The sequence below is a fragment of the Amblyomma maculatum genome, chromosome 4, assembly GCF_055883805.1.
Source record: "Amblyomma maculatum isolate TAMU_Amacu chromosome 4, ASM5588380v1, whole genome shotgun sequence".
Taxonomy (NCBI): domain Eukaryota; kingdom Metazoa; phylum Arthropoda; class Arachnida; order Ixodida; family Ixodidae; genus Amblyomma; species Amblyomma maculatum.
The window spans coordinates 140,908,050-140,923,248 of record NC_139347.1 but is presented as its reverse complement, the minus strand read 5'-3'; the positions used below and the strand labels follow the sequence as shown (position 1 = coordinate 140,923,248).

Sequence of the window (15,199 nt, the reverse complement as noted above, 5' to 3'; positions counted from 1 at the left end):
GACATAGTAGTCCAGTTATTGTTAGCGAAGCAGAAATGCTCAAAGGCCGGGCAGGACCAGCGCTCTCGACGCAGAGTGAGCGCATGCATGCATATATAGTACACGAGTGCTATGCGTTTGCGTCTTCACGTTGCACTAAGGTCAACTGAAATTATAACGCACCAACAACCCTAACAACGCGTCCCCTAAAGCAGCTTAAAGCTGTTGAGAGGCGTGTAAAGGTACGAAAGGAGCTAGCAATCACTGAAACTAAGAGAAATTCAGCACAGAAAATAGCCTTTTATGGATCACTGATTAGGCAAGAAAAGCTATTGAGCAGTTATTTTCAACAGACGATGACTTGGAGGAGTACACAAGATAGAGAGACCGCACGCTCCTGCTATTACATATTCTTTTTTACTAAGAGAAGAGAACAACAGCGTTGTTTAATTTTCCCCGTTATTTCAGCAAGTGCTTGTTTCTTTCGTGTATCTTATAACTGCGACTTACTGGAGCGAAAGCTATTCGGCACAAAGCAGAACCACAAGCGTGCGTGTGCAGAAGCACAAATTAGCATGTTAGTACTTAAGCCTAACCCTCCTTTCCCCTTGCCTCCGTCCGCGATGCTTTGAGAAGCGTAAGCGAACACAGCCGGTTAGAGGAGACGGCGAAGAGTGCACAGAGCAAACACGCAAAAGCCTTCTCGCTACCGCTACGCGTGTGTCCATCGCAAAAGCTCGTTTTGCTTCCATTATCCCGCAGTGTCGTCACCGGATCGGTAAAAGCCCCCTCAGCTCCCGTGTACAGTCACGGTAGACAGGATTGTTCGTAAAATATTTGTCGTCATGTCTCAGAGCTGGCAGCATTTATTTTTTTTTTTGTGCGTAAATGTATGGAGGGAGAGAGGGGTGATGGTTGAAAACGTTACAAGCATTTCGTTGCGTAGCGCGCTCTAGTGTGTTCCATACCTGGAGGCGTTAGAGCACGAGCGGCTTTTAAAGAAGCCCCAGAAAAACGCCGAAGAGGAGTGACGGACATCGCGTGCAGTAGCTATTTTCCTCCTTGCCTTCAACTGAGCCAATAGCCCCAGCAGATGCCAGAAAATGACCGTTCGCAATAGCCTTTCAGCATGCGAAAAAGCCACGCTGTTTTATTTTGTTAGCGAATATGAAAGCTTTGATTTGATTAGATCGGTTTGTTTCTTTCTTTCTAATTTGTCGAACCGTGACGTTGCGCCAAAAACGAAAAAACCTTATAGTGCGGCTTGCTGTATTATACATTCATCAAAAAAGATTACGCAAAATCGTCTTTGTGTGCGTGTGTTTCCGCGCGTGCATGGGTGCGCACGTGTCTGTGCGCGTTTCTTTGGTTTTTTTCAGTAACGCGGAGGATTCAAACCTAGGGCTAAAACAATAAAACTTAGGTGCCGAAATATTTTTTTTCTTCTCTTGCAGGAAGTCAACGCAATTTAGGAAAGATTTGAAAACAAGAGATGTTCTCGGTGTTTCACAGCTAAGTAGCTGCTTGAGCCTTAGAAGAATCCGGAACACGTGCTTCTACTTCCTTTGGCGGCCACCCCGTGGCGCGTAGCTTTGAAGGTTAAATAGGGTGTTGAGGCTATCAGTGACGTCAGCAACATAGTACTGCTTGTAGAAGATAATCGATAGGCCGCTAGGCTGGGCTTTGTGGAACCTGTCTCAAATTCCTGGGAGCAAACAATTTTTAGGCCTATACAGACGAGCAAATCGTCTTAGTATGTGCCACTAGATGACAAGCTATGAGTATTTAGAGTCAATGTACGCAAATATTTTGGATACTTCTCAAACATCCAGCCGCAGCAGAACCACCCTTGGACACAGCACTATGGGACGCTCGTTTGTTGTAGCAGGAAGGCCCGCACATAGCCGCGAAACGTTCAAAGCTGTATTTGTTGTTTTTTTTAACAGCCGCCGGCGTACGGCCTTATCACTCTGATTCTGGATCGCGTATCAGTTTGTATTCTTTGTTTGTTAATGCTCGATGTCGCGAGTCGCACCTTTATCGCTTTCATTGCAGCATAAGATGCACCGAGATCTGTCCCGAAGATTCCGGCCACTCGTGTGTCTTTCTACTATGTTCCAACTTGCGCTGGTAGCTATTTAAGACGTTATCTAGATCGTTCTGAGCAGCCTTTAAATTGAGCGTTGACGAGTGCGACGGGCATTCTTTGTTCGACGATCGACGAGCACGTTTGTTTCTATCGCCGCCGCCGAGTTGCTTAGTTCTTTTGCGGGCGCAAGTCAGCCCAATGAAGAGTTTCTTCAGTGCAATCACCGACTCTTCATTTGTGTCATCGACCTTTTCACCACCACGTGACATATATACGTTTGTTGATAATGCGACTGCTAGCGCATAGCCTATGAATGTTAGGGTCTTGAGAGAAAAGAACTCGACCAGAGTCTGGAGGTCACTACCCTCTGCACAGTTTGGTCCGCTTAGCTCAACATTGTCAACGGTGCACGTATGCATGGAAGCTTGTGCGAAGTACAAAAGCCGGTGTATTTTCAGCGATACATTGCTCCAGCCCTGTGCGGCGTGCACAGCAGAGATATGCTCCAAGATTACTCCACCGCTGCGATTACAGGCTAAGGTCTTATTCCTGGATGGTAAGAGGCGCATGGTGACCGAAACAACGCCCAAAGTGGATCGAAAGAATGAACTTTACCCATACAACGACCTGTGGTATAGAAGGACCCACGAGAAAATTAACATTCATGCGAGAAATAGCAAGTCGAATAATTTAGAAACTTGCATCTGGGCGTCGGCAAAATAACGTTTTCATTATTCGGATAATTATTCGTTCAGTAAGGAAAACGTTCGAGTGTTCCAGTGTTGAGCCGTAAAAGAAGCTGGCGGCAGCTCGGCGCGCCAAGTCGTTAAAGCGGCGGGGTTTGGCGTAAGTAGCGACCGTTGAGGACATGATCTCGTGCATGTTTTTTTTATTTAATTTAGCGACCAATTATGTATGCATGACCATGTGCGTGTGTGTGTGATCGATCAATCACCGTGCCACACATGGTGATATAGAACAATTTTCTACCCTTAAAGAACAGCGATATCGAAGCGAAATGTTTTATGCGCTTGGCAGAAGGTTAGCGCCGGAAGACAGGGACGACAGGCACACTGAAGACAGGACACAGCGCTACTAACAACAAGAGCTCTTAATAGCGCTGTGTCTCGAGTTTGACTGTTGTGTCTGTTTTCCTGCGCTAACTTCTCGGGCAAATTCATATACAAACTAGCCTTCAAGAACGTCCTGGCCATATGCTTGGCGTATGCAGCTCGTTCGGTCAGAAATCCATCGCCATTTCCCGCAACTCAAATTGAGAAACACGGTGTCGCAGCTGGTACGTACGTAACTTTATATCGAAATTGTGACGCTGCGGTTCTTTGTGCAGCGTCGTCGCTGGTGTCATACCATTCGGCTTCTCAGGAGGTATGCGACAGGGGATTTGAATAGACAACATATGTGCCCGAGACGTATGTGCCTGATACTGCGTTTTTCTTTCTACGAAAGCCAATCTAAATAAAAAATATAAAAGTATTCGCATACAGTGAAAAGGCGGTGTTAAGGCGCTATCGCATCTGCTCCTAAGTCATCGCTTCAGCGTCCCCAAATTCCTCTTTCTTTAATCTTCAACAGCTAGCTAGTGTCAACAAAGCAGAAATCGTTGCTGAAAATCCACAGGCCTTGCCGAGACAGGTTACATCTTCCTTTATTCAGTTACCGAGGTTTAATTTGTTTGACGGTTTTTTTTTTTTTGTACGGGCTAGTGCATAATGAGTCGCCACAGCTCTAAGGTCAATAAGGCATTCTCCCATGCCGAAATTAAATTGAATTCGGCACCAATCTCGAAAGGAGGGTCTGTGCAGACTTTGACCTGTTTTATCGCCAGTTCACAGTATACTTCCCTTTTTATTCCGAGGTTTTATGAGGGTTTTATACTGTACACAAAAGTACTTCCCGCATTTTGTTCTAGTTATGAAGTGCCACAAGGCTTGATTTAATTGAAAAAGAAATGTGGCCCTCCGAAGACGACCGCCGCCACCTCGCTCGCTTCAATGAAAGCTCGGCACCCGGCCGCACTTAAAGCGCAGCTTTTCCTTTTCGGCCGCCTCATTTGCCATTCCTTAGGAAATCGACTCCGCAAGCGGTGCCCCTGCATTCATTATGGAGCTGCGCGCCCGCAGTAGGCTTCGCCGCCGGCGCTCCGCTAAGCGTATTTATAAGCACGAGCCGAACCGACAAACAGTCCAGTCCAATGAGGCGCTTCACTCGGCTTCTTGCCGTCTGCCTGCCGCCGAAGCAGACAAAAAAAAAATTTTCTTCCGAGGTGAGGTTTTTGCTGTTAGAAGGCCGAATAGTTTGAACGCTATCTCTTTTTCTCTTCAAGCTCCAATCATTCCACCAATCCGACGAACGTTTTAACCAAATGAATTGATTATTTTACTAACGTGGTGACAGGGACCCGCTGTTCGTCGCGCCTAAAACGTTTGGTCAGTGGTCGCTGGGCGCTTAGCACATGATGCGGGTACCTCACTGCTTTCGGAAGCGTATATAGGAGTTACCGCCAGAGCTGTATATGTCTGTAGAGTGCCCTATTTTCGAGGCTGGGGTTCAGTGCTATTGGACGGGATGCAGGCAGCAATACGTTGGCTCCATAGGGGATCTCCGCTGTTGGATATATAGGAGCGAAGACAAAAGAAAACTCTGAGAAGGTTTAAAAAGCAGAACGATGTATCGATTGAAAAGGAAACATGAAACATAAAGCCGAAAAACAGCAAATAAAACAAAAAGAGAGAGAACTCCAGATGCAATCGTTACTGCGTACAAAAAATTCAAGCTTCGTAAGGCTGACTCTCATTACCGCATATTAAATTGTTACGTACACAGGAGGAAAAAGTACAAAGATGTGCGAAAGCTATCAAAGCAAACCTTACATGTGCAAGCGCGCAGCTCTAAGTGAAACACGAAAGAACGAAAGAAGAAAAAGTATCTAGAAAAATGGCTCCCGATATGCATGACTCCGTACTATGACTGTGGTGTGATCGCGCATATTGCCATGTTAGCTTTATGCACCTTGTTTTATCTGTGTTTATAATTAACGTCTTCGAAACCCCTTGTTCGGCTACACGGACTTTGACATTCCCTGAATCATCTTTTTTCCCCTTAACTATATCTCACACATACGCCGCCGAGTCGTAAGCTACCGGGTTATGTGAAAGACCGCCCAAGGTAAGAATAAAGTTCCACTTCAGCTAACCAGCTCGAATGTGCCTGCGTGGCCTAGGAGGCGCGTTTCTCAAACGGTATCCAAAGGCCCCATTTCCGATTCCTATCTCAAAGTCGTTCCAAATCGGACATGTGACGTGGTCTCGTGACGTCGCACAAAATGTCGAGCAAACAGCGCCTGGGCATGTTACCTGCCAACCACCACTTACCAGAGGCTTCATCAGGACGCACCACAGCCTTAAAAGCTATCTCGAGCTTTTACTATATCCCTGGCGTATTCGCCGTTTACAAGTGTTTGCCCTTGAACAGAGGAGAAATCACGAGGAAGCTATGACGTCACTCAGCCGCCGAAGAAACCGAGGTAACCGCACGCTCGCCTCTGCGTGGTCACGTGACAATTATGACGTCACTCAACCGCAACTAGGTTGGGGCCGTGGCGTTCGTTTTGTCTAGATAGCCTACGCTGCCTCTTAGCCGGTGCCAACGAATCACAACAGTTCTCGACAATTTGAAGGCAGCTGTCGTGATGGATGGTCCAGACAAGACGCCTCGTGGACTGTTTGCGTCTCAGAGGTTGCGAAGACGACAGGCCGAATCCGTTTATCCAGTGGATGTAGCTCGCCGAGAGGCCGCCGCACAGAGAGAGGCGGGTCGAGCGAAACGTGTCGCTGCTTTCGCTTTGGTTACCTACGTTTAGCCGGGTTAAACTTTTCCCTAATTTCCCTTGTGACCTGTCAAGTACTAGGGCGCTGCAAACTCTGAGCACATGCATATAATGTCGCGGAAGAAGTTTTGGCTCGTATACACATCTGTTGCTGCCTATTATGGCAATTTAATTATTGCACGCGGTGTAATTATTACAGAGCACAGCATGCGACCAGTTCAACATTTCTGCATGCATGATTGCACCGCTGTGCTAGAAACTCCTAAATATAGCACTTATTCTGATAGATAGATTGTACGCCGGCACACATCTCCACCAATTTAGCGAAAGTCGCCCTGAGAGACTTCGCGATAAGTTCGGGAAATTAGCTAGGGCTATCTTGCTTGGGTACTTCAGCGCTATAATCAAACCTAGAAATTGCGCCAGATTTGGCGACTACGGATATAATGCAATAAAGAAAAAAAAAAGACAAAAACCTAAAAGACATTATCACTTAGCATTTTATGATTTCATCCAAATTTGACTTTTACCTCTCCAAAACTAAGCTCTCAAGCAGCGCTATTTTGTTAGCGCCCTCTGAAATTTTGTTTAAGTGACCTTTTAACGTTTTGCTACTCTTTTTTTTTTGTTTTTTACTGGGACGAAATAAACCATTACCCCAATTTTCCAGGAGATTGTGAGATTATTGCATACCTACGCATACCTACACAGGTTACCTGTCGTTTTTAGGCAAATGCCAGCATAGCCAAGATTGCTTTGACATAGCTTCATAATGTAAAGTGCTTAGTATTGGCACATGCCTCTCTCTGGGTTACAGGGAGAGACAAGCACGAAGCGCAAGGAGCTGTGCAGCCATCTTGACAGAGTACTGGGCTCGCGCGTTCATGCCTTGTACTACGCTACAAAATGCTATTATGCTTGAGGGTGATCGAGTGAATGTACAATATTTAGAAAGGGGGAGAGTATTAGGCTTAAAGGGAGCTGGAGGAAGGAATGAGCAGGAGCGTTTAAAACTAGGTGGCCTCCCTCTTACGGGAGCCCATTGGCGTCGGCCGCGGCCCAAGCCCGCTCGACCATGGCTCTTGGGTTAATGACGACGCGAAAGTAGTAGCTTTTAGCTTAAAGGTAAAGTACTCTCAAGGACAGGACTGCGTGCCTAATTTGTTTGCACGACGTAAAGCTGAACTATTTTCAAAGTACCACTGTCTTGACTCTCTTGCGTCAAGTAGATCTTTCTCGCTTCAAACTGATTGCAAAGTAAGGTCCTAAGAGCAGCTGCATTGGGAAAGGAAACCCCGTCGCTTCGGTCGTCGACTGCCACCATTTTCTCTTCTACTTGTTGCATAAATTATTGACCGTATTGTGAGCACTCACATCCCTAACGTATCTGCTTTTCAATTCGTAATCTGATGAATTTTAGTATGAGCCTACCTGTTCAGAAAGGGAGTTTTGTCGACAGTGTTCCATTTCCATGGCTCCCTCCGAATAGCACTGCATTTCGTTGACTCCTTTCAAGTGCATTCGGTTAGATGGAAATGCGAGGCCAGAAAAAAAAAAAAAAAAAAGTCTCTGCTTTTTTTTTTTTTCGCGAAACGACTGCGAAACGACTGGCACTCGCTTGAAGCTCTCGGCATTTCTTCTCAACTCCACACAATCCACGAACACCGGCTCGCTTCCGGTCTTCCTTGTGTGTACCAGCTATACGTTTGATGTTGCGGTGCGTGGGTGTTTCAAGTGATGGACAGTATTCAATGGAATCACTTCATGTATAGGCACCATAATTCCATTGAATATGTCTCAGTCACGGCAGCAAAAGAGCGTGCAACGTGGCGGCAAAGCAACGTTGTGTGGGAACCTCATTTTATATTTTCTGCACTTTTTATGCGGCACTCCATGTTCGTTCTATACCAGGCTCGCCAGACGCAATGCGGCAGGACGAGAGCGTACGCTGAATGCGAGCGGATAAAGCACACACACACACACACACACACACACACACACACACACACACACACACACACACACACACACACACACACACACACACACACACACACACACACACACACACACACACACACACACACACACACACACACACACACACACACACACACACACACACACACACACACACACACACACACACACACACACACACACACACACACACACACACACACACACACACACACACACACACACACACACACACACACACACACACACACACACACACACACACACACACACACACACACACACACACACACACACACACACACACACACACACACACACACACACACACACACACACACACACACACACACACACACACACACACACACACACACACACACACACACACACACACACACACACACACACACACACACACACACACACACACACACACACACACACACACACACACACACACACACACACACACACACACACACACACACACACACACACACACACACACACACACACACACACACACACACACACACACACACACACACACACACACACACACACACACACACACACACACACACACACACACACACACACACACACACACACACACACACACACACACACACACACACACACACACACACACACACACACACACACACACACACACACACACACACACACACACACACACACACACACACACACACACACACACACACACACACACACACACACACACACACACACACACACACACACACACACACACACACACACACACACACACACACACACACACACACACACACACACACACACACACACACACACACACACACACACACACACACACACACACACACACACACACACACACACACACACACACACACACACACACACACACACACACACACACACACACACACACACACACACACACACACACACACACACACACACACACACACACACACACACACACACACACACACACACACACACACACACACACACACACACACACACACACACACACACACACACACACACACACACACACACACACACACACACACACACACACACACACACACACACACACACACACACACACACACACACACACACACACACACACAAAAACGTTTGTGAAAATCATATCTCCCAGAAAGAAGCTTGTTATAGCGAGAAAAGAAGCCACCACAGATTGCATCTGCTCGAGGCGACGTGTTTCTCCAATTAGGCCATTAAGAAGCGCCGCTCTGGATTGTAGCTAAAATATAGTCACGCATTTTAAGTGAACGCCACATATTGCGTGGAGTGCTGATCCAAATATAAAATGCCAGGTCCCGATGAGTTTTTGAAGCAGATGTTTCCCCTATATGCTAACATTACTTTAGTAGCTTCGGGTAAAATTAACGTACATTCCTTACGACTTGAGCTCTCAGAGTGAAACAGAGAAGCGAACCGCGTTCTTCCGAAGCGCGCGTGCGGAAAATATGAAGAGATGGGCCTTTTTAGGGAAGGACCAACTCTCCAATGAAAAAGACAACATCATCGCCATCCCCGTGCTTTCTTAACTGTCGTTTCCACAGTCATGCTAGGTTCCCTGACGTAATTTTATACGCTGACTAAGATCCCACGAGTACAGCTCAGCTTCGAGTTGTTTCTCGCACACTGACATTCCGTTATACTGCAAGTCTCTATTAAACCCGCTCACCCTCGCCGAAGTGGACGTGCACACTTTCACAAACAGTGTAGAAAAGTCAATTCACAACTGTTTACTTCTAAAAGGCAAGGACGGTTACGTATGCGCAGCAAATAGGACTTGGCTCCCGCCAGTGTGATGCACAGGCAGATGCGTATGAATGGGGACTTCGAAATGGTGTGCTGTGTGCAATTTTATTCCTCCGAAGACTGACCATTAAAACTGTACGCACCGAAATATCTTGACACATGCGAGGCGAGTGTCGTGAGGATCTTGTCTTCTTCGTGGAGAACGCGACCGTGGGTAGCGTGCGAGTCGCCACTGCTGCTATGATACGCGGTTTGGGCTTCCGAGCGGCGATTTATTATCGGCTTCCTCTCACAAAGTGGTCGCAGTGACGAGAACAAGACCAGGAAGCTTCACATTTCTCGACAGGGCCATCCATCAGCAGAATCAGAGAAAAATTACCAACACACTCTTCCGCTACCTGTTTTGCGGTCTTTGCGAAAATAAGATAGCGAGATGCCTGTGCCGTTTCTGGAGAGCCTTTAGCACCTTCTGCCATGCATTATTAAGCGACACCTGCGAGCATAAGGCGAAGGCATGTTCTCTGCGCAGTCACCGCTGAATTAGGAGTTGTATGATTGTATCAGGGCGCGTTAAGACAAGGAACACAGGCTCTGATGTGGCATGCGGCATGCACAATTTTCTTTTATTTCTGTCTGTCTAAAACTCAGAGAAATAGGTGTGCTCCACTCGGGGGCACAAGCGCTCAACGTTCGTCGTCACTAGACGTGGACATAACCTGAGTCCTCTCAGAATTGCATTCCTTTGATGTTACTGGGCACTGCCATTGGCGCGACATGCAATCATTACTACCCCGGCTCTTTGGCGCATTATCTGCATGAAACTAATATTTCTGGGCGTCCCAGGGGTGCCCGGCTTCACTTGGGCGAATGCGGATATTTTCCAGTAGATCACGTTAGTTCTCACGGGAACTGGAGTAGAGGGTGAGCTGACACTGATTATAATGGCTCATGGAGCGGGCATTCACTTATGACGTTGCAATAAAGAACGTTCTCGTACTTCACTCTTAGAAGCTTAGGGAACGCCGTTAAGTTGGAAAAAAGGGTCCAAGCAAAAGTATTACTTCGTTCTCGGCTACAAACCGAGAATGGATGCTTGTCGTCATGCTCAGAAGAACGGGTTTTTATGCTTCCAGTCCTATAACAGCGAAAAGCACTAGCCAGAAACCAAATGGAGCAAAACAGGAGGACATCTAAATACTTAAATCGCATTTAAAGAACACGGATAATACGTGGCTACCGGCATCAAGCATCAAACTGAAAGCTCCATGCCAGCAGGAAAGAGACTGGTCGAGAAATGATCTTATTTTGTCGGCATGTTTCGCGCCGTTTGAGCAAAATTTAAGTTGTCGCTATGATTGTTGTATATTGTCCGGTTCCTTCCTCCGTGCTTCGTTTAGTTTGCCGCTAAGGAAGGACAAGAAGCGCCGGATCCTCCAGCACCGTCAGCAACAACCGAAATGAACTTTCATGCCCGACAAACAAACACGACGAGCGCGAGCGAAGCAAGGAGCACCGCGAAAAGCGCGTACATATACCTAGTGCCCCGTTCACAGTTATGTCCGACACAACGGCCTGCAAATGCCTCTGATAACACCGAGCAGCGTCGTAGCGCCAGCTACGAAATGCTCAGCCATTTTCGCGTTTTTGCAGTCACAAAGACGACTGAGAAGTTTTCAGTGCACAGCACAGCGGGAATTGCACGTGCGACCGCGTTAAGATTTTGTCTATCTGTAGTCTCCTTTATTTTCGTTCCCCGACGAGGTTTCGTGCTCACCGTGCAAGAAACGTCGGAGGGATGCCCCAAGGCTGAGAGGCGGGCATACGTAAATCTTTCAAAAGCCGCAGATACTGCCTATAGAAAGTGTCACCATCAATTCATAATAATGCACGTGTACTGTTTCAGGCTTGGAGTTATTTTATCCTCAAGAAACAAATGTGAGGCCACTAAGAGTTACAGTAAAACGCTCTGGAATATGTATACTATAGCCGTCGCATTGCGTTAAAGAAGAATGTGCCTGTAGAAAGTGTGGCTCCATCGGCGAAAACTGGAGGGTAAGGTTCATGCTTTAACTGCTTACATTTTTCTCCTGGAATACGCACCACGAGACATAAAAGCGCGATAACAAAAGCAGGACCAGCGCAACTAAATTAAATGGCGAATGCATATGAAAATATACAAGCGCTGTTTTTGCACACGAAAAAAAAAAATCAATAGAAACTGACCGCGAGATATTTTGTTGGAGACTAAACGAAGGAAGTCTTCTATGGAGGAATCTGAAAAGCTCGTATAACCAACGCGATCCTCATCAATCAACCGACGTGCGCTGTTTCGCTCGGGTGACAATAGAGACTAGGACTCAACAAAAAATAAAGTAAAATTATTTCACTCCATTAGGCGCTAGTGTGCAAAAGAGCTAGTGAGGGCACTCCCTCTGTTCACGCTTTCGAAACTCTAAAGCGTTACGTCGCGATGTTCAGACAGCGCGACGAGAGTCTGGGCAAGGCTACGTCTCGTCGCGTTGTCTAAACACACACACACACGCTCAAAAAGATCCTATGTTTTTCTGTCTACGGATGATGCCAGCAGGGACACTGCTACCCTTGACCGACTTCAGGCAAATCAGTACGCTGGCCATATTAGTCGAAGTTACGTGTGCAGGTAATAACGTTCATGTAGTGGGTAAAGTTAAACGAAGACTGGGAACGGGCGTTAAATGTTCCTGAAATAAAAGGCGACGGAACGCTTTTACAGAACGCCGTTTGTCGTCCGGCGGTTAAAAACGATTTGTCTTTGCTTCTGTTTATAAAAACGTATCATCACAATGACACCGTGAGCAGAAATTGCACTCGTAGTGAACGTCAGATAAAGGATGTCTGTCCTGTAAACATAAGAAGAAAGCGATTTATGTTCGCTCATCCATCCAGTGATTTGTCACTGGGCCCAGCCACTTAAATGTTGACTCATGGAGGGCAGGAGAAGTTTTCTGATAGAATGTGGCTCGGTAGTCAGTATGTTCACTCGAGCGGGAAGATGTAGTTTGCCGAAACTAAGGATGTGTTAGGCAATGCAGCCCCGCAGGGCTAAAAAATGCGGGCACAGAAGACATTCAAGTCTATGAAAATATAGCGCAGTTAATGAAAAAAAGCTTTCGTCTCAAACGTAAAAGCAAGGAAAGTTCTACGTTTGTGCGACGCAACTTGAAAGTGTTTCACAACGTCCGAGAAAGCGCCGGTGCTGAAAAACAGAATACTAACTTAATGTCACCTCTGTTTCTGCACAGCTAGGTCTGAAGAGACGCTTTTAAGGAACGTTTTTCTGTTTTTACGAAGCGAAAGTATCCAACGCAAGCGTCACTTTTGCCAAGTGAGTCCCAGCCATCAAACTGCGTGTTTTCTCGGCAGCACTCTGTCACCTTTGCCAGTGAGCTCGACAACAAGAACTGCCTTCACCTTATTGACTTTTACTTCTTCGTTGCCGTTTGAATGCAGGTTCTATGCTTTCCGATCTAAGTTGAGAGAAAGTATACGGGCACCAACCGAGTGGTAACTGCTTAACGCTTGCGCACCTCATACACGTGTGCCAAGTAGTGCATCCGTCCGACCTAAAGCACTCCGCGTCCACGTGTTTTACGAGTCGTCACACTTTCTGCGTCCTTTGGTGTATGAAACACGACCAGCAGCTCTCAGCTGAAATCTCGAGCTACCGATCGTGACATATATTCCGAAAGAAATGGTGTCAATGGGGAAACGTTTAGGGATAAAAAAATGCAGACACGATGGAGAAAGGATATGGCAACTACGCGGACTCACCGTCGAGTCGGAGTCGAGCAGCGCGGCGCAGGCCACCTGCAGCAGCTGTACAAGCACGGCGGGCAGGGCGGCCCATCCGCCGGCGTATGGAGCACGGGGCCACAAGGTCAGCGTCAGCTTGAGCGCACCCAGGGTCAGGGCCTCGAGGGCCAGCAGCGCCGGGGGCACCCATGACGGAGGCCCAGTGCCCTTCGGTGGTGCGAACCACTGGCAGGTGGCAACGGCGGCCAGCGCCAGGCAGCAGAGCAGCGCCGTGGCCGTCCACGCTTTGAAGTCCAGCCACTTCTGGTGGCGGTAGTAGTCCAGGTAGAGGCTCTCAGCCTGGGCGTCAGCGAACAAGAAGCGCATCCGGCGCGGCAGCAGCCGCTGCAGTCCGCTCTGGTCGATGCTGAGCTCGGTGTCGGTGCGCTTGAGCAAGGGCCGGGACAGCGGGCCCCCGCCGCTGGCACCATTGCTGCCACTGGTCGCCGCCTTCTTGGCCATGCCGTCAGCTGGGCACCACCATCGGCACCTACGCGGTGCGACCAGAGACTGTCTTGGCTATCCGCGGACACTACACACACGAGCACACAATCACGCCCGCCCAAAATCACAGTGGGCGGCGAGACAGACACGTGAGGCGACCTCGGAGGGGACTAGGGCAGGGGCGGCGCGCTGGCCATGGCCGGGTATGCGCGCGCCCGCGTACGTGCTATGCCAGCCTGAGTTTCCCGCACGGGGCTCGCTCGTACTTCTGGCGCCGAATCGGCAACCGGCTGGTCCGCTGCTGGTTGCGGACGGAAGGGGCGCCAGCACATGCAAAGGGCCGATCAATACGGCCAGCGCCGGCCGCCCAGAGAGAGCGCTGCTGCAGGGGCCAATCGATGCACCCGTGAAACGCCGTACACCGCGCCGGCGCGCCGCCGGGATGCTGCGACTGCTGGGCGGAGGAAGAAGAGTTGCGCCGCTGACGGCAGGCTCTCCTCCGAGCCCGCGGAGACCCTGGCACGAGTCCAGGGCCGCGCTGCTCTTCCCAGTCGCTGCCGTCGGCCGGGAAGCGAGACGAACGCTACACTGGGAACGTCAACAGGCCGCTTCAGCGAGTCTCCGCGCGCGGGGGGCGGCGGGCCTGCGGCGCGCGTGTGCGACACACGGCCCGCTGCCAGAAGCGAGTTTCAACTGCATGGGACACCGCGCTGTTTAGTGATGCTTCTGCGACGGTTTTGTTCGTTTGTTTCCTTTCGGTTTATTCGTTTGAGTTGGAGTGCGTGCAGGTGTCACTGGTCCAAGGGCACACACGAGTAAAGCGCGTGTAACCGCGCAATGGCCACTGAATTTGGGTCGGGAACACGGTTACCAAAAGAGTAATCATCTGTCCAATCTTTAACGCGCACAAGTGTGAGTCTTGCGTATGCAGATATAAGGTTTTGGTACGCGAACGGTATTTAAAAAATAAAGATATGGTGATTAGGCAGAAGATGGAGGTGCAGCATTGACCAAAGCCAGACAGAAAAATCTTCGGATTTGACTACCGTACGAGGCACGCCGAGTTGTTCCCAGTAATTCGATTATATTCTTGAGAATTTTCCGGTTTCTGGTGAGTAGTAACCGTTGAACGTGGAACACTTGCTATGTTAGGCCCTACGATTCTCTTTCTGTAAAATCAAGTAATCCATTCTAACGAGCACAAAATTATTACATCT

General features: G+C 48.3%; 1 protein-coding gene across 1 annotated transcript in view; it reads right to left on the bottom strand.

Annotated features, from left to right (window-relative positions):
* The window catches only part of LOC146193191 (adenylate cyclase type 3-like), a 215,909-nt gene extending 201,381 nt beyond the window's left edge, over nucleotides 1–14,528 (bottom strand). Inside the window, exon 1 of the mRNA XM_084602609.1 lies at nucleotides 13,518–14,528. Within this exon, the coding sequence (XP_084458735.1) occupies nucleotides 13,518–14,000 (483 nt within the window). The 5' untranslated portion in view covers nucleotides 14,001–14,528. The remainder of the gene's footprint in view (nucleotides 1–13,517) is intronic.
* Between the last annotated feature and the right edge of the window lie 671 nt (nucleotides 14,529–15,199).